The sequence below is a fragment of the Elephas maximus genome, chromosome 19 (genome assembly GCF_024166365.1).
Source record: "Elephas maximus indicus isolate mEleMax1 chromosome 19, mEleMax1 primary haplotype, whole genome shotgun sequence".
NCBI lineage: Eukaryota > Metazoa > Chordata > Mammalia > Proboscidea > Elephantidae > Elephas > Elephas maximus.
In genome coordinates, this window is record NC_064837.1 from 54,924,663 (window position 1) to 54,944,373 (window position 19,711).

General features: G+C 39.2%; 1 protein-coding gene across 12 annotated transcripts in view; it reads right to left on the reverse strand.

Annotated features, from left to right (window-relative positions):
* STRADA (STE20 related adaptor alpha) overlaps window positions 1–19,711 on the reverse strand; it is a 35,476-nt gene that overhangs the window by 7,916 nt on the left and 7,849 nt on the right. For 3 of the 12 annotated variants that reach the window (XM_049859741.1, XM_049859740.1, XM_049859739.1), the window contains 5 exons: window positions 15,320–15,399; window positions 13,646–13,703; window positions 10,515–10,543; window positions 669–771; window positions 131–252 (listed from right to left, as the gene is read on the reverse strand). In XM_049859741.1, the coding sequence (XP_049715698.1) occupies window positions 131–252; window positions 669–771; window positions 10,515–10,543; window positions 13,646–13,703; window positions 15,320–15,355 (348 nt within the window). In that variant the 5' untranslated portion in view covers window positions 15,356–15,399. Of the gene's footprint in view, window positions 1–130; window positions 253–668; window positions 772–10,514; window positions 12,286–13,645; window positions 14,630–15,319; window positions 15,400–19,711 lie in introns of those variants that run through there. The other 9 variants (XM_049859744.1, XM_049859742.1, XM_049859748.1 and 6 more) reach the window with 7 other exon arrangements.

A 19,711-nucleotide genomic window follows, 5' to 3' on the forward strand; every position in this document is an offset into this window, starting at 1 on the left:
TAACTTCTGAGCATATGGTCTTTTTTCGTTTCCTGCCAGGTGCTCTCTGAGGACGGACGTGGGAGATGCCCTGTAATCACTGCTAGAACAGACAGCCTGCCGTCCAAGTGTCATACTCATGCTTCATTACCTGCAAGAATGTCACCATCTCATTGGAACAAGCTTCTAGGTCAATCCTTCGTACTGTCACGTACTCTCCTGTTGGTCTGTACCTTGCTAGGTTCACTGTCATCAGGTCCTCGAATCCTTTGCCTGAAAGAAAATAGGGATCCCGTAAACAGGAACAACAGCAACAACGGTTTTTATCTCCCTTAAAGAAGAAAGGATTTGGTTTTATATATTATATATATACACACACACACACACATATATACACATTTAAAAAAGGTCAAGTTAAAACATTTACTACTATTATTTTCAAGGCTAATATCTCTTGACTTCTATCGGCAACTTCTCAGCCAACCACTCTAACTGCTGAGGTCACCAGAGGAATAGAGCCAAAAAGAAAAAACTGCAAAAGAGCTTCTCTCTTGGTAGCATGATCTCTTCCCATACTTGGCAGAAGAAAACCAAAGAAGACCCCAGAGAGCCAGTTTTGTCAACATGAATCCCACTAACTAGCCAACTGTCGCTGGAAGGTGAGAGTAACAGCAGACTCTGGACATTACCTATAACGGTGAGTAGCTCATAACACCCTCCCTCTGGCAGAAAGCTACTCATGATCTCTTGTTTAGAGAAGGATGCTATCGACTCTGAGCTCGCCTCATTGGTCTAGAGAAAAAGAAAAATAGGTTAATGAGAGCATACTGAGGGTAGGAGTGGGGAAGTGGTCATTCAGACCCACAAGGAGACTGGCATGTAAGCACACACACAAACCATGACTCTGGAGCAAAGAAATATTGCCAGCACTATTTGAAAAGAAATGCGAAGTAAAACATCAGCTGTTCAATATAGCAATCAGCATAATATCAGAGCAAGTTAAGTGTTAGTGCCATCCGCAAAGAGGGGACAAGGAACAGTTCCATTTAACTGTTGGTTTGCTTATTCTTTCCAACAACTGGCTCATTTTCTTAAAACTAGGAAATTCTTGGGGAAAGGGTGTCTAGAGAAAGGCATATTTGGGAAAAAAAAAAAAAGAGGTGGAGGGTCTCTAGGATTTAGGTCCTGCTCACAAGATCCCAAAAGATCAAATACTGAATCTTGCTGAAGGGAAAATGTGGACATAAGAAGTCCCCTCTTTAGCAAACAAGGAGTGGAGACCCATCACTCCTGATGCTTCCAAGTGAACAACTGATATGTTGAGTTCCAGGCAAGGTACCAAACCCAAAACCCATTGCCGTCAGTTGATTCCGACTCACAGAAACCCTATAGGACAGAGTAGGACTGTTCCACAGGGTTTCCAGGGAATGGCTGGTGGATTCGAAATGCCGACCTTTTGGTTGGCACTGCACCACTAGGGCTCCAGGTCAAATTCTCAGCCATCATCCTGGCAGAAGCAGCCTGCTCTCTGGTTCCTGCCCACTCAGGCTGCAAGTGAAGTTGGAGTCCAGCCATTTAGGGTGTGGATGTCATACCTCTGGCCTCTGAGCTCCTGAAGGAAGTTGCTCAGGGCAGGCCAATAGAACAATAACTCTTCTCTCAGCTTAATAGGCTCGATTTCCTTCTTCCAGACCTAAATCTGTATGACTTAGGGACTAAGAGTTGTTTTCTTTCTTTTGAATTCTTTATTCAGATTTGTGTCTAACTGACATGGAGAGACCTTAGGCCAGCTCACATTTCATATGTTGTACTCATAATCATGTCCTCTCGTCAGGAAAGGCTCCTGGCTCAGCACTAGTCAGAGGGTATAAGTTGAGAATGTCCTGACAAGGTAATACTTGAACCACCACCAGGGATGTGACTCTGCGGAAGAGCCCATAAAAATGACAGTGCTGTGGCACCTGTGGTTTGACTATCGCATATTTTCAGGGTACTTCCACGATGCATATGACTGTCACCATAACTCAGTGGAGTAGAGGGGACAGATATCATCTCCATTTTTCAGTAACAGAACTGCAGGTCAAGGAGATGAAGTGACTTGCCAAAGTCAACATGTTGAGTACACATGAGCACAGACAGGGCTCAAGCCCAAGCCAGTGAAATGAATGTGCCACCCTATTACGGGTCCCTGCCGTTTACAGCATATCTGGTTTCAAAACAGTCGATGCTGCAGATGGGGAAAGAAACCAAGGTGGGCTCTGCCTCCCTCACCTCTGACACTGACACTAAGAGAAACCTAGTCAAGCAAAACTGAGCTCAGTTAGCAATCAGGGTCCATTTCTAATTTAATCAATTTCGATATTTCTAAGATTCATCCATTTTCTTGCATTTAGCTGTAGTCTACCCATTTTCAGAGTTTGTTATAATATTCATCTCGGGACTATACCTCAATTTAGTTGTCCTTCCAGTGTTGATGGTCAGTTGGGCTGTTTTTCAGTTTTCTGCTCTTATGAACGGGGCTAGTGTTAACATGCTTGAACGCAACTCCTGATGCATAAAAGCAAGAGTTACCCTAAGGCTCATACCTAGGAGTGGACTTGCTAGACCACAGAGTACATGAATGGTCTGTGTTACAAGATCACACCGTACTGTTTTCCAAAATGGTTATACCACGTTATGATCCCACCAGCCACGTATGTGTGTTCTTGCTGATCCACCTTTTCCTAACACTTGATCTGAACAGACCTCTTAATGCAAAGACTGTACGTTTAGGAGCCAGATGGGGGACAAAATGGGTAAAAGTAGAAGTGATTTGAGCAAAAACTCTAAACCAAGAGCTCTAAAATGGCAATTCCCCACTTGTTTACAATTTACAAGCTGCATGCTAATTTGGTCTTGAAGACTCCTATCTTCTTAACTTTATACCTCCAAACCCGCACACATTCTTGCTCTGCAGATACTTTTCTCAAGTATCAAATTACTCCTCAGTAAAATCAATGCCACCAGCTAGTACAACACCCCAAAACCCAAAACTAAACCCATTGCTGTCAAGTTGATTCCGACTCATAGTGACCCTACAGGACAGAGTAGGACTGCCCCATAGGGTTTCCAAGGAGTGCCTGATTGATTTGAACTGCTGACTTTTTGGTTAGCAGCAGAACTCTTAACCACTACGCCATCAGGGTTTCCAATACAACCCAGGGGGCTGCTTTCAGGCCCACTTCCTATTCTGGCCGATAAGGATTCACATGACTCGGCCCCTGCCTGCCTCTATGACCCATCCCATGTCCCTCTCCCCTCACTCGCAACACTTTACCTACACAAACAAGCATGCTCCAGTCCTAGGGAATTTGCACTGTCCCTTTGTTTGGAATAGTGTACCCCTACTCCCCTCCACCCTGCCATCTTCTCATTGCTGCCTCCTTCTTGTCACTGAGGTCTCAACTTAAATGTCATCTCTTCAGAGAAGAGTTTGTTCTACCAAAGACAAGTAGGTTCCTAGTCACTTTATGACATCGCCTTCTTTACTTTCTTCCTGGCAGTTATCACTGCAGTTTATCCATGGCCTTTCTCTTCCACTGGAATGCAAGCATATGATCTTCATCATGTGAAGGCAAGGGCCTTGTCCGTTTTGTTCATTGATGTATTATTATTCAACACCTATTTTTTTTTTTTTTTTTTAGAACAATGTTGGCACATACGTGTTAAAAAAAATATTTTAAGAAAAGTTTGAATTGAGGTTTTCTGCCCATGGCCTTGTCATTCCCATGGACCAAAGAGGAGGGTAGGGCAAATGCACCAGTCGGTTCGAGACAGGGTTTGACATAATGGCCTTACTGGAAATGCCAGCCCTCATACAACACACTCGCTAGACCCCTGTTACTAGGAGATCTACAGATGAGAATCTGATTCCTACATATGAGGAAGCACTGAATTTTGGCCGATAACATTATGGCCCCAACAAGAAGCAAATCTATAACTACTTTGTACTTGAAGGTCTTCTCTCCTTTGATCTCCAGGCAAACTCATTTCTCTCATTTGAACAAAAAAGAAAGACTATGAGGGGCAGCTGAGTTTGAAATTAAACTACTGAGTATATGCACTGTTATGAACTGAATGGTGTCTCCCAAAAATTTGTGTTGTAATTCCTTACAAAGGCCTTCCTCCACAGCTGACAGAGAAAGCCCTCCCCTAGAGCCAGCACCCTGAATTCAAATATCTAGCCTCCTAAACTGTGAGACAATAAATTTTTGTGTGTTAAAGTCACCCACTTGTGGTACTTCTGTTACAGCAGCACTAGATAACCACGACACAATTTGGTACTGGGAGTGGGGTGCTGCTCTAACAAATACCTGAAATGTGGAAGTGGCTTTGGAATTGGGTAATGGGTAGAAGCTGAAAGAGTTCTAAGGTGCCTAATAGTAAAAGCCTAGATTGCCTTGAAGAGACTGCGGGTAGAATTATAAACATCAAACGCAATTCTGATGAGGGTTCAGAAGGAAGTGAGGAGAGTTATAGAAAAGTCTCTATCATCTCAGAGGATACACAGGCCACCAGCAAGAGAATGCTGCTAGAAATGTGGACCGTTAAATGCGCTTCTGGTGAGGCTTTAAAAGGAAACGATGAACATGTGACTGGACACCTGAGGAAGAGGGATGCTTTTTATGCAGTGGCAAAGAATGTGTTTGAATTACATTCAAGTGTTTGGTGGAAGGCAGAATTTTTAAGTGTTGAACTTGGCTATTTGGCTGAGATTTCTAAGCAAGATCTTAAAGGGGCCACTTGTTTTTCCCTTATAATAAAATGCAAGAGGAAAGAGATGGACTTAAAAATGAACTGTGTAAGATGAAAACGGAAACCCTGGTGGCGTAGTGGTTAAGCGCTACAGCTGCTAACCAAAGGGTCAGCAGTTCGAATCCACCAGCCACTCCTTGGAAAGTCTGTGGGGCAGTTCTGCTCTGTCCTATAGGGTCGCTATGAGTTGGAATCGACTCGATGGCACTGGGCTTGGGTTTTTTGGTTTAAGATGAAAACAGAGCTTAAAGATTTGGAAAATTCTGTTGTACAAACTAAGGTCACATATCCTAGAATCTTTACCAAGGATGTGGCTACACAATCTTTTGTTAAAGAGATTAAGCCTGTGACTGATGGACCTAACAACTCCCACAGCAGAAAACCCATCAGCTTAGATTAGACTAAAGGGGACAGAGAAAGAGAGAAAGGAAAGAATGCTGTCTTCCTCTTGGACTTCTATAGGCAGGAAACAGGCCAAAGGAAGTATATCTGTTGTCCTCCAAGAAAAGAAAAGAAAAAAGAACCATCCCTGGCGCAGCTCAGAGATCAGCAGAACTGCTGGAAGGAGCAAGGCAAGCAGAGCTGCCTTGGTCACAAAAGGTGGGGCCATGGCCTCTGGGGTTTTAAATGGTGGGGCCATGGCCACTGGGGTCTCAAAGGGTAAAGCCACATCCTCCTAAGTTTCAAGACTGAGATCTTCACCGACTCGATTCCTGAGTGTGGGGCTGCCATTGAACTTGGCCAAGAGGATAGGGCCGCTGCCCAAAGCTGAGGGGGCAGGGCTGTCATGCCCAAGGTGCAGAAGAATGGGGCCCCCTGGGACTGAGGAGTTGAGGTCACCACTCAGATGTTCTAGGAGAATAGGGCTGCCGAAAACGGAGAGAGCAGAGTTGCCATCCCAGTGAGCCTGGAAGGCAGGGCTGAAGCCCAGGCCAAGGGGCCTACACCCAGCATCTGGAGGGCATGGCCAACACCCAGAGTCTGGAGGGCAGGACTATTGCCCAGATGGTCTTGTAGAACAGAGGCTTATTTTCAAGTCTTGAGGGCTAATGTAGTTTGTTCTGCTGGGTTTTGTACTTGTTTGGTGCCTGTTACCCCTTCTTTATCTATAATTTGTTATGATTCACACAGTCAAATGCCTTTGCATAGTTAATAAAACACAGGTAAACATCTTTCTGGTATTGTCTGCTTTCAGCCAGGATCTATCTGACATCAGCAATGATATCCCTGGTTTCACGTCCTCTTCTGAATCTGACTTCAATTTCTGGCAGTTCCCTGTCAATGTACTGCTGCAGCCACTTTTGAATCATCTTCAGCAAAATTTTACTTGTGCGTGGTATTAATGGAACCCTGGTGGCGTAGTGTTAAGAGCTGCGGCTGCTAACCAAAAGGTCAGCAGTTCAAATCCACCAGGTGTTCCTTGGAACCCTAGGAGGCTGCTCTACTCTGTACTATAGGGTCGCTATCTGTCAGAATCGACTCAATGGCAATGGGTTTGGGGGGTTTTTTGGTGATATTAAAGGACACTGTTTGATGATTTCCACATTTGGTTGGATCATTTTTCTTTGGAATAGGCATAAATATGGATCTCTTCCAGTGGGTTCGCCAGGTAGCTGTCCTGCAAATTTCTTGGCACAGACAGGTAAGCACTTCTAGTGCTGCATCCATTTGTTGAAACATCTCAGTTGGTATCCACAGATTCCTGGAGCCTTGTTTTATGCCTTCAGTGCAGCTTGGACCTCCTCCTTCGGTATATTTGGTGACTGATCATATGCTGCTTCCTGAAATGGTTGAACATTGACCAAGTCTTGTTGGTATGGTGACTTTGTGTATTTCTTCCATCTTCTTTTGATGCTTCCTACCACGTTTAATATTTAGCCCATAGAATCCTTCAATATTGCAACTTAAGGCTTGAATTTTTTCTTTAGTTCTTTCAGCTTGAGAAATGCCGACTACATTCTTCCCTTCTGGTTTTATAACTCCATGTCTTTGCACATGTTATTATAACACTTTGTCTTATCGAGCCACCCTTTTGAAATCATCTGTTCAGATCTTTTACTTTATCATTTCTTCCATTTGCTTTAGCTGCTCGACGTTCAAGAGAAAGTTTCAGTCTCTTCTGACATTCATTTTGGTTTTTTCTTTCTTTCTTGTCTTTTTAATGACCTCTTGTTTTCTTCACATATGATGTCCTTGCACAACTAGTCTGGTCTTCCGTCATTAGTGTTCGATGCGTTGAATCTATTTTTGAAGTGGTCTTCAAATTCAGGAGGGATATACTCAAGGTCGTACTTTACTCTTGTGACTTGTTTTAGTTTTCTTCAGTTTCAACTTGAACTTGCATGAGCAATTGATGGGCTATTCTGCAGTCATCCCCTGGCCTTGTTCTGACTGATGATATTGAGCTTTTCCATCGTCTTTTTCCACAGATGTAGTCAATTTGATTCCTGTGTATTCCATCTGGCAAGGCCCACATGTATGGTCGTGCATAACACTGCAAAGAATGGGAATCCTAGAACATTTAATTGTGCTCATGAGGAACCTCTACGGAGATCAAGAGGCAGTCGTTCAAACAGAACAAAGAGATACTGCACGGTTTAAAGTCAGGAAAGGTGTGTGTCAGGGTTATATCCTTTCACCATACTTATTCAATCTGTATGCTGAGCAAATAATCTGAGAAGCTGGACTATATGAAGAAGAACAGGGCATCAGGATTAGAGGAAGACTCATTAACCACCTGCAATATGCAGGTGATACAAGCTTGCTTGCTGAAAGAGAAGAAGACTTGAAGCACTTACTGATGAAGACCAAAGACTACAGTCTTCAGTATGGATTAGACCTCAAAGTAAAGAAAACAAAAATTCTCACAACTGGAGCAATAAGCAACATTTATGATAAACGGAGAAACACTGAAATGAATCAAGGGTTTCATTTTGCTTGGATCCACAATCAACACCCACGGAAGCAGAAGTTAAGAAATCAAACAATGCATTGCATTGGGCAAATCTGTTGCAAAAGACCTCTTTAGTGTTGAAAAGCAAAGATGTCACTTTAAGGACTAAGGTGCACCTGACCCAAGCCATGATACTCTCAGTTGCCTCATATGCATGTGAAAGCTGGACAATGACTAAGGAAGACTTAAGAAAAATTGATGCTTTTGAATTATGGTGTTGGGCAATAATACTGAATATACCACGGACTGTCAGAACAAAAATCAAATCTCTTAGAAGAAGTACAGCCAGAATGCTCCTTAAAAGCAAGGATGGCAAACCTTCATCTAATGTAATTATAGAAGGACATCATGCTTGATAGAGTCAGTGAAAAAGAGGAAGACCCTCAACAAGATGGATTGACACAGTGGCTGCAACGATGGGCTCAAACATAGCAACAGTTATGAGGATGGCGCAGGACTAGGCAGTATTTCCTTCTGTTGTATGAGTGGAAAATGACCCACCGGATGGTACCTAACAACAACAACATACTTGTGGATGTAATCCTATTTGAGAATAGAGTGTTCTTTATTATGTTAATGAGGCCGTATCAGTGTAGGGTATATCTTAAGCCAATCCCCTTTGCAGTATAAACCAAGCTGATTAGGGAGAGTAGGAAGAAGAGATGGGGGAAGACACATGCCGAGCCACATGAAGATCACCCAGGAGCAGAAGCTCAGAAGAGACAAGGATCTTCCTCCAGAGCCAAGAGAAAGAATTCCTCTAGAGCCAGCACCCTGAATTCGGACTTCTAGCCTCCAAAACTGTGAGAAAATAAAATTCTGTTTGTTAAAGCCATCCACTTGTGGTATTTCTGTTACGGCAGCACTAGGTAACTAAGACATGCACTTTAAATAACTCCCCTTGGAAAAACTGGGTAGACACTTTTTTATCACCTAAGTCCCAATCACTTTAACCACTGCCCCACCAGGGCTCCTTAGTTTTTTTTAAGCACCCTCTTCATTGCCTGGAATGCATGTAAGACACCCTGTCTATTAGACTTTATGCCAAAGACACATTCTTGTGGAGCCTAGGTAGGGAATGATTCATTAAATTACTAATATGACTAGTTGGTAATCTGACAAACATTTCTACTATCCTTTTTGAGTACAGCTATCTACTCAAAAGTATTAGTTTTAGAAAATAAAATTCTTTAGATAATTGGGAATATTAAGTTCATGGGCAATCTGGAATTGTACACAATGAGCCAGTTTAGTGGTTGCTGTGGTCCTTTAATGCTACGTCCCCAGCTCACCGAAAATGATTCTAAAATGGAGGCTTTCTACTTGGTGGGTCTTCTATGCGACTGAACTCAGTATCTGTTCAATGTAAGTCTCTGCTGATAAAAATGTTTGCTATATGGGGATTTTAAAGTAAAAAAATGAACTTTTCAGGAATGTTTCTTTTTAATGAAGTCAGTAAACACTAAAATAGCAAGAAAGGCACAAGTGGTTCAGCTATTAGATTCCCAGGACCAGCAGTCCGCCAGGTGCAACACACGGAGGGTATTTTCAGGCAATATTTCCAAAGAGATGGGTCCGGTTGGATAGTGCCATAGAAAAGCAGGTTAGTTCATACACTGGCTCAGATTTAGAGGTCAAAATTAAGGCAGAAAGGATGAAATATTTAGCCCATTCTCTTTAAATACTGTATGGCATAATTTTATTAGTGTAACATATAATCTCAAATTGTCTTAAGAAAAGCTAATTCTATCAAAGTCTGTCTTAATTTCTCCACCTATGAAAAACATTTAATTCCATTTGAAGCATGTGAAAAATACACAAATTACTGATATCCAGAGATAATGATAAAATGATAATTTTGTTTAAAGAGTTTAAAACAGAACACAATAAAGCATATAAAAACAATATTTATGAAATGATACCAAACAAACACATTCAACTGCCTGCAGGTTTCACCTAGGATAACTTTTTTTATAACATCAGTAGCTGTGAAAATATAAAAACGATATGTAGTTGGCATTATATTCTGGAAAAATAGCTAATTGATTCTGTAGGGAACTTTTTTGGTCTCTTGATTATAAAACATTTTAATCTGATAGACAGGTGCTCCTGACTACCAAAGTACACAAGCACAGCCGCCACATTACTCTCACAAATTCCTAGTTGACATCATCATCCTTCACTCAACCTCTGGGCTGCCTGCACAAGGTGCAAATGTCTATTACTCTGAAAAGAGTAGAAAGTCTACTTAGACTAGTGTTCTCATCCTCTCTCTTTAGGAGACGCTGACTCACATGTCAAAAATAGCTAGGTACACTGTGCACATTGGGTACCATTTACTTAGGCAAAATAAACTAGAAGAGTAGGAAGCAGGGTAAGAGTCTTGCCACTTTGCCTACGTAAAAAATAAACTTCTGGTTCTGTGCTTTTTAATTTTTCATTTTGCCTTTAAGGTGGGAGATTTGAGGTCCGGCCTTATGATCTAGACAGAGATCAAAGCTTTGGTTTTGGAAGGGGTGGTGGGTAGTTGGTAGAGTTGGGAAGGGCGAGGGGACCTTAATTCCCAGGAGACAGATATTAAGTACATGAGACTTTTCATTTTTCAAACTACACACTGTAATTTTTCCAAGGTGAAACCTGAGTTTTCACAAATAAAAGAATTATACTACAAATACAGCTCAATGAGATAAGCAGCAACATAAAATGATAAGTCAACGAAAAACACAAACTTCCACTAAAGTCAACTCCATGCAACAGCCATAGTGCTAGAGCCTAGAAAGTCACTTACTTTTCTCCGAGTGTCACCCGGAGGCTGCTCTGGAGTAGAGAAATTGATTGTTGGCATTTTGTTTTTTTAGCAGAGGACATACCCACATTCAGAACAGCAATTACTGCACTCAGGACTACATTTATTAATAGAAATCACTTGAGTCATTACAGGAAAAAGTGCCTGTGGTGCTACATATAGACATAGACACATACACACAGAGTCACAGTAAAAATGCTGCAGATAGATGGTTTTTTTTTTTTTTAATGTACTTTAGATGATGGTTTACAGAACAAACTAGCTTCTCATTAAACAGTTAGTATTCGTGTGGTTCTATGACATTGGTTAACAGCCCCATGACATGTCAACACTCTCCCTTCTTGACCTTAGGTTCCCTATTACCAGCTTTCCTGTCCCCTCCTGCCTTCCAGTCCTTGCCTCTGGGCTGGTGTGGCCCTTTAGTCTCTCTCTTTTCTTTTAATGGGCTTGTCTAATCTTCTCCTAAAGAATGAACCTCAGGAGTGAGTTCATTACTGAGCTAAAAGGGTGTCCAGGGGCGCTCGGGGTTTCTGTCTCTGTCAGGCCAGTAAGTCTGGCCTTTTTTTGTGAGTTAGAATTTTGTTCTGCATTTTTCTCCAGCTCTGTCCCGGACCTGTCAAAGCAGTCAGTGGTGGGAGCCAGGCACCATCTAGTTGTACTGGACTCAATCTGCCAGAGGCTGTGGTCCATTAGTCCTTTGGACTAATCTTTTCCCTGTGTCTTTAGTTTTCTTCATTCTCCTTGCTCCTGAAAGGGTGAGACCAGTGGATAGATGGGGTTTTTAATGGGAATCTAAAGATCTTCAAAACTCGGCAAGGCTACTACTCTATGGGTATGCTCTACTGGGTATAACTGAACTGCTACAATTCTGGTTCTACATTCACTTTTCATGAGCACACAATGTTATTTTCAATACACTGGCTGCAGAGTATTATACTTTGTGAACAAAACATTTATTATAAAGTTAGGAGATGGCTGGCCATTTTCCAGGGAGTGAGGAGACTAAAAATCAGATTTTAAAAAAAGTGGGCGAGGGGGCGGTAGGGAGAGTTTTAATATGACAACACCTGTATGAAGGACACTTTGATCCTCCAGTTAGACAAATTCTATTCTGAAGTGCAAATAAAGCAGGTGTTTTTTGACACTCAGCTGCTCTTAGTGAAAATGAACAAAGGACAGCTAAGATAACTTTTTGTTCTTAAATCAGACAAATTTTGAATCTATGCTTCTGATTTTCTCCATCCTGTAAAAGTGATCAAAATCATCAAAGAAGATGACTTTTAATGTAAAGTATTGGGCTGTTACACATTTCCAAATACCTTCAACTATACAGTTCCAAATATCTTAAACTATACAGAATCATAGCAGGACATCTAGTCATCAAGGAAAATGCTTTCTCTAAGGTACACTATAGCATCCAACTGTAGTGTTTAGAGGAGAGAAGCAGCAAAGTGGAGTCAACTGGCCTCATGATAGGATTTTTTTTTTTTTTTTTTTTTGCTTTGGGCATCAATTTTCTAGTACAAACAGTAGGAGGAGTTCCTTGAGACAGTCTGTCAAAGATTGGAAGTCAGGTTAACAGATTAAAGGAAATCTAACCCCCTCTTCCAGAGTATAAGGCAAACTGCATGTTGTATAAGACTCGATAATATAGGCTTCATCAAGCTGTAAACATAATATAGAACGTCTTCATCCTCCTCCGATTTGAGATTGACATTGTCAAAAGACAGCCAGAGTTTCTACACTCAAGACACTGAAATCAAAACCAAGTCATTTAATTCACATACACTAGTGTATTTGTAACTTACTTATTGTAAACTAGACTTCCAAGTCAATGCCCATCAATGCCAATGTTTACTTTTAAAACCATTTTATTCCCATCAATGATAGGAAGAGAATGAGAATAGCACCAGAATATAGTATTTTTGTTCCATTAGCCCTTCCTTTACCATGCAGCTAATTTTTACTCTTTAGAACAAAAAGAATTCATCATTTTTAAAAACCCTCACTTGTCTAAAATACAACATTTTGGCAAAGTTCATAAATACTACTACACAGAAGTTCTTTGAGAGGCATTAGGGAAAATAAACTAATCGATACCATCTAGTAACGAACAAATTTGAGTTTTCAATTACTTAAGCCTTTTTTTACTTTAGTATATTTTGTTGTAGATTTTGTTTCTTTTGTTGATTTGTGACTTAGGAGACCCTGTGTGTTACACAGTAGAACTGCTCCATAGGGTTTTCTTGGCTGTAATTTTAGGGAAGCAGATTGCCAGGCTTGTTTCTTCATGGTGCAACCTGGGTGGATTTGAACCACCCATCTTTTGGTTACCAGCGAAGCGCAAACCATCAACACCACCTATGGACCTTTATTTGGGAATATTTTGGATCAGTTAACCAATGCGCTCAATCTGGCAATCTATTCCTCTAGCTGTAGGATCCTAAGGATAGAGAATCTTGATTCTCAGATACAAAGAATATGGCCCTACTACTATTACTTTTATAGAAAAGAAATTTCTTTGCCTGAAAATAAGATCACAATCCCAAAAAGGCTCACTTTAAAAGGGGAATGCCTGGGCCTGTTAAACTTCAAAGTTACAAACCTATTTTACTTCTAACATCAACATTTAAACAGATTTTACTACAGGAAAATAATATTTCTGCTCTGACAGATGTCTTAGTTTTCTTGAGTCTCAATTTCTACTAAGGAAAGATGATTCAAATAGATTGGTTAGTAAAACCAGAATTTTTCTATGATTGCTACCCCTTTGTCTTGACTGCAAAATCTTCAAGACTAGAGACTTCTAAACACTTAATTTGTTTCTTTTAAGAATACTTATTCCACCTGGATAAGTACTTAGAAGAAACACATACATCTTTAAGTAAATACTGGCTTTCTAACAATCAAGACATGCTAAGAACAACTGCCAGATTAGTACAGAGATTTCCTCAAATCTTTGGGAACCCAAGAAATCAAAAAGGAGCCAAGTAAATCCAAAAACTGCAATTTACACTTGCCCTTAGAACAGCTAATTTTTATAAACTGATTCAGTCAAAAAAGAGTAGTGATATTTAACCTGAAATGGTGGCTAAATGCCATACTGTACTTACCTCCAAATAGTTCCAAATCTCTTAAGCCCTCAACAATGAACTTTTCCGAGACCCACCGCTAAAGAGGAAAACCCCAAAGAGAATTAGTATTTCTCCCAAGTTAGAGAAAATTAGGTATCAGCCATTAGATAGACAAAAACACAATTACAAAACCAGATCCACAGTACAGTTAAGATACATTTCTATGGAAAAGTTTTAAAAAGAATCTTGGAATTCAACAACTGAAAACAATGGATTTATAGCTCCTTTCTCTACTCCTCTTTGCCTAATTTAAATCTTAAATCTGACAGATGAGAAATGAGAAGTACTGGCCCTAAAAGCAGAGAATGTGTCTGTCCTTCCTATATATAACACTGCCTTTTGTTTCCATCTTACTCATTCCATTGCCCTCCATTACAGATGCTTTGGATCATTAATGCCAACTTGAAAAATATTAGAATTCACAATACAGAAAACAGGGACGATTAAGAGTTTTTCACAAGCCTCTGTTAATTTGTAAAAGCTGCATACTCTTTCATCCATGACAGTGTCCAAAGACATCACTACTCACATTTTCTACCAAGTTTGAACACATGGACCAAACAAGCATGGCCAACCTATGGTTCACTTTACTGGCCTATTTCAAATGAATATTTGATTTCCATCATGCTGTTCAGTAGTCTGGTTTCACCTGAATCAGACTAGGCTGAAACAGAAAAGATGCTGATCTTTAAAAGCAATGGAATCAAGACTGTATTTCACTTAAAGACTGGTATCAAAAGTTTGGCTTGGGGGCATTCTTTCCACTGGGCAGAGTTCAGGCAAAGGGGAGGTTCAGTTTTCCTCTTGAATTAACAGTGAAGTTTACTCTTTTCAATATAAATTCTTATATATGTAAACATAAGAAAAAAGATTAAATCACATTCAGAAAAAAGCTGCATAATATAGATTATGAAATGGAATTATAACATTATTCTCTGTACATTTCTGTCAATTTTTTCCAAATTAGAGAAGAAATAACACCCTAAATAATAAAATTTGATATAAGAAAATCATATGCACTATACCACAAAGTATAATTTACACTTTAATATTGAAAGAGAGAGTGCTAGAATTTTTTAAAATAATTTATTACTGAATTTAGAAATTAAATACTTGGTAATGAACAAAATAAGATACTTTTATGAAATCATAGCAGTTGTAAAGAAGCTAAATCCAGTATTTGCTTTTGAGGTCATTTTAGCTGATAAAATTTTGAGGTGTAATAAAATTTTTCATGTTCAAAAAAATCTTCAACTAAAATCTATGATTATATTCAGAAAAAAGTGTTCCAGTGATTACAATTTGATGCTGATTTTAAAAACACACAAATCCACAAGGGAAATGGGGAGATCATTCACTGAAAATGGCCATTGAGTCATTTAAAGTTGGATGACTGATACTCATGAGATAAGTCACCCTGTTGCTTCTTCTCTATCAGACAGGCTTGGGGGTATATTCTGTGTCTCTGGTCAGCCTCTGCCTGCAAGCTCTTTTCTCAGGAATAGAGACTGCAATACCTCTTACTTTTCTTTCTACAGCCTTCACTTCTGTAAAACTCTAAGCATCACATAAAAAACCACTTACAATATCTGTCAAAACACATTGCTTTTCAGAAAACAAAAAGAGTAAAGCCAGAAGAAGAGGGACACTCACCCTAATCCGTTCTGGTTTACTTACAAGAAAAGACATGAGTTCCTAGTTTGTAGACCTATTTCAATTTCAAAAATTTAAACCTAAAAGGAAAATAGAAACAAATTGAGTTAGTCAAGGCTCTTTTTATAGCAAAAACTTTTGATTAAAACTTACTAGGAGTTCTACCATTCAAAAGGCCCTGTATTATACCTGTACATTACCACTCTAAATGTTTGTTTAGATAAACTTTCAGTGATGATAAACCTGGATGTATTTGGCCAACTATATTCTGTAATGCTATAATCTCTATAAGAAGTTTGTTATTATATGGTTTTCTTTCTTTAATTTTTATATTTAAAGTCCTACATGTACATAATCTAAAATGTCAAACAGTATTGAAAAGCCTAAACCAAGAAATAGCAGTCCTTTCACCCAACTCTCTACCAAGCCCTTCCCAGAAGCAATTGCCTTCAATTCTGGTTGTTTTTTCCTGCTTTTTATCACCATCATTCTTAAATAATGTTTATATGACTATCACTTATCGATTTTAGACATTTGCCTACTATCTACCACAGTAGATGAAGACTAAGCTCTCCTACATTACCTTACTCCACCTTACTTTCCCTCCCTTCACCCTCCTGACACAGTCCTGGCATAATATTTGGTTTAATCAATAGTACACATTGACATTAATATTAACTATGCAAGTATGGTTCACAGCTGAGGGAAGCAGTTAGAGACAACCATTTCTTCCTTCTCATGTACCCATTTTTTTCCTGGAGTTAATAACTGCCTCATTTTTTCATTTGTTTGGTTTCCCATGTAGCTATCATTTTTTTTCCAAATATACCTACATCTCTGCTATTTGCCTTATCAGTATGTTTTTCCATATACTCAAAGCCATGAATTGCAGTTTTTCCCTGGAAATGCCTTCCCAGAGACCTCCATTCTGCTGCTCCAATCTGGATTAGTTGCTTTCTAGGCCAGCTGCCTTTTTAGTCTGGAGATTTGAGTCCTCCAGTTCTGGGAATTTGTCTTGTATCATTTCTTTGATAATTTTGTCTCCTCTTTTTTCTGTTCTCATTTTACAGAACTTCTAATAGTTAAAGGTGTACTTCAAGATGCATGTCTAATTTTACACTTGTTTCATTCCTATCTCATATCTCTTTATAGAAGATTTCTTCAACTTTGTTTTCTAACCTTTCCTACTAAAGTTTTAAATTTTGGTTTTACATTCCCGAGAGCTTTTGCCATTTCTTGAGTGTATCTTTTTCATATCATCCCAATCTTATTTTATATTTATTGTTTATAATTAGAATTTATACCTAAAATAACTAAAAACATAATACATCATGACCAAATGGGGTTTATGTCAGGAATGAAAGGTTGGTTTAATGTTTAAAAATGAGTGAGAATGTAATTTATCTTATTAACCAAGTAAATAGGGAAATAAAACAAACATACAATCGGCTTAAGAGATGGAGAAAAAGCATATGACAAAACTCAACACCAGTTCATGATTAAAACTAACAAACAAAAAACAACATAACTTTTAGCCAACTAGGGATAGAAGAGAACATCTTCAAGTTGGTAAAAGACATGTATGGAAAATTTACAGCTAGCATCATACTAAATGGTGAAAAGAATGAATGAGTACCCTCCAAGAACAGGAACAAAGCAAAAATATCTGCTCTCATCACTTATATTCATCATTGTACTAGATAGAAGTCCTAGCCAGTGCAAAAATGGCAAGAAAAAGAAATACGAGACATACAGATTGGAAAGGAAGGTGTAAATCTCTGTGTTCACAGACAACATGATCATGTACACAGATAATTCTAAGATTCTACCAAAAAACAAACAAAAAAATTAGATCTAAATGAATTTAGCAAGGTCATAGAATACAATGTCAATATACAAAAATCAATTATATATCTATACACTAAGAATAAACAATCAGAAAATGAAATTTAAAAAAATACCATTTATAATATCAACAAAAAACATAAAATAGTTAGGAATAATGTAAACAAATTATGGACAAGACCTGTACACTGAAAATTATAGAGCACTGCTAAGACGAATTAAAACAACCAAAAAACCAAACCCATTGCCATCAAGTCAATTCCGGCTCATAGCAGGCCTATAGGGCAGAGTAGAACTGGCCCTATAGAGTTTCTAAGGAATGCCTGATGGATTCAAACTGCTGACGTTTTGGTTAGCAGCCATAGCTCTTAACCACTATGCCACCAGGGTTTCCAAGAGAAATTAAAGGAGATCTAAATAAATGGAGACATAAGCCATGGTCACAGATTGGAAGACTCAATACTGTTAAGACGTCAATTCTCTCCAAATTGATCTATAGATTTAATGGAATCCTATTAAAAAATTCCAACAGGATTTTTAAAAGAAATTTACAAGCTGATTATAAAATTTATAAGGAAATGCAAGGGACCTAAAACAGCTGAAATTATTCTGAAAAATAACAAAGTTAGAATACTTATACTACTGGATTTCCAGACCTACTTTAACACTACAGTAATCAAGACTTTGGTTTAAGGACAGGCATATGGATCAATGGAACAGAACAGAAAATCCAGGGAGAGACCCACACATATATGGTCAATTAATTTTCAACAAAGGGCCCGAAGTAATTCAGCAGGGAAGAGACAGTCTGGATACAACTTGATATGTATATAGAAAAAATAAACCTTAACCCTTACATCACATCATACACAAAAATTACTGTGAAGTGGCTCACAGAACTAAAGGAAAAAGATATATTGTAAAATTTGTAAAGAAAATGCTCATATCTTAGCTAGGCAAAGATTTTTAAAATAGAACATCAAAAGCATGAAATATAAAAGAAAAAAAATGATAAAGTAGATGCCACCAAAATTAAAAACGTCTGCTTCTGAAAGATACCACTAGGAAAATGAGAAGATTGCGAGAAAATATTTGGCATATGTATCTGACAAAGGACTTTATATGTATCGCATATAAAGAACTCCTACAATTCAATAACACAAAACACTGAATTTAAAAAACGGGCAAGTGATTTGAACAGACATATCACAAAAGGAGATGTATGAGTGAGCAATAAGCACACGAGATGATGCTCAATATCACTAGTCATCAGGGAAATGCACATTAAAACCACAATGAGATACCACTACACACCCACCGGAATGGCTAAAAATAAAGACTGCTTTTGAAGAATCTAGAAAAAAACCTGCCACATATTCCCCCTCCCCTTTTTTGAGGTACAGTGGGGTTGTGGTAGTGGTATAGGAGTGGGGGTGGGGTGGGGGAAGAGGTTCAACCTGGAGCACAGAGTTCTAAGAATTCCTAGAAGAACTGTTTCACAGAGATCAAAGCAATGGTTCTCAATCTAAGGGGGAGACAGGAGGCCTTTCAAAATCATCTGCAGTTATTTATCAAATTGCATACACCTATCCCCACCTCCGGTCTGGCAGCGGTGGGATTCGAACCCACACCTCCAAAGAGACTGAAGCCTAAATCCAACGCCTTAGACCACTCAGCCAGGAAACCCTGGTGGCGTAGCGGTTAAGTGCTACAGCTGCTAGCCCAAGGGTTGGCAGTTCAAATCTGCCAGGCGCTCCTTGGAAACTCTACAGGGCAGTTCTACTCTGTCCTATAGGGTCGCTATGAGCCGGAATCGACTCGACGGCACTGGGTTTGGTTTGGGTTTTAATCCCCACCTCCACCCTGATATTTTTATAGAAGCCCCATCCCCCACAGTGAAGAATCATTTATCTCACTATGAAATGTTATAAATATAGACTGAATTGGGGTGGGGGGAAGGACTGTGGGGATGCACGTTGTTTAACAGCATTAAATACAGAGCATCATGTAAAAGAAATTTAAAAGGAAACAAAGTCCACACCCATATGTAGTCTACAATATAAAGAAAAGAGAATATTAATGTGGATAAAACACAGTAGGTGTTTTTATCTGCAGAAGGAATTGCCTATGTGCTTGAAAAAAATAAAAGCAATTTGAAAACACTGTAGAAACTGATATAACTACCTACCTGAAAAGACCTAAAAACTGGTTCTAGGTCATCATACATGGACACTTTCATTAATGATCTCAACTGTTGGTTCTCAGCCCTGGATGTGTTTAAAAATAACTTGTGTGGTTATAAAAACCTATGGATGCCCAGACTCCTACCTTCAAGAATTCTAATTCAGCAGGTCTGGGGACGGCCTTGGACATAACTACATTGTAAAAAAGTTTTAGTGGCTGCTGACACCACCATTTCCCATCTGCCCTCTCCCCTGAAACCCCACCCAACAAGGACAACAACAAAAATCTTGCATTGTCAGGGTTGAGAACCTCTGAAAACATGACAGAATGGTAAATTCCTGGCTCGTTTCTGGTTTTCTGACT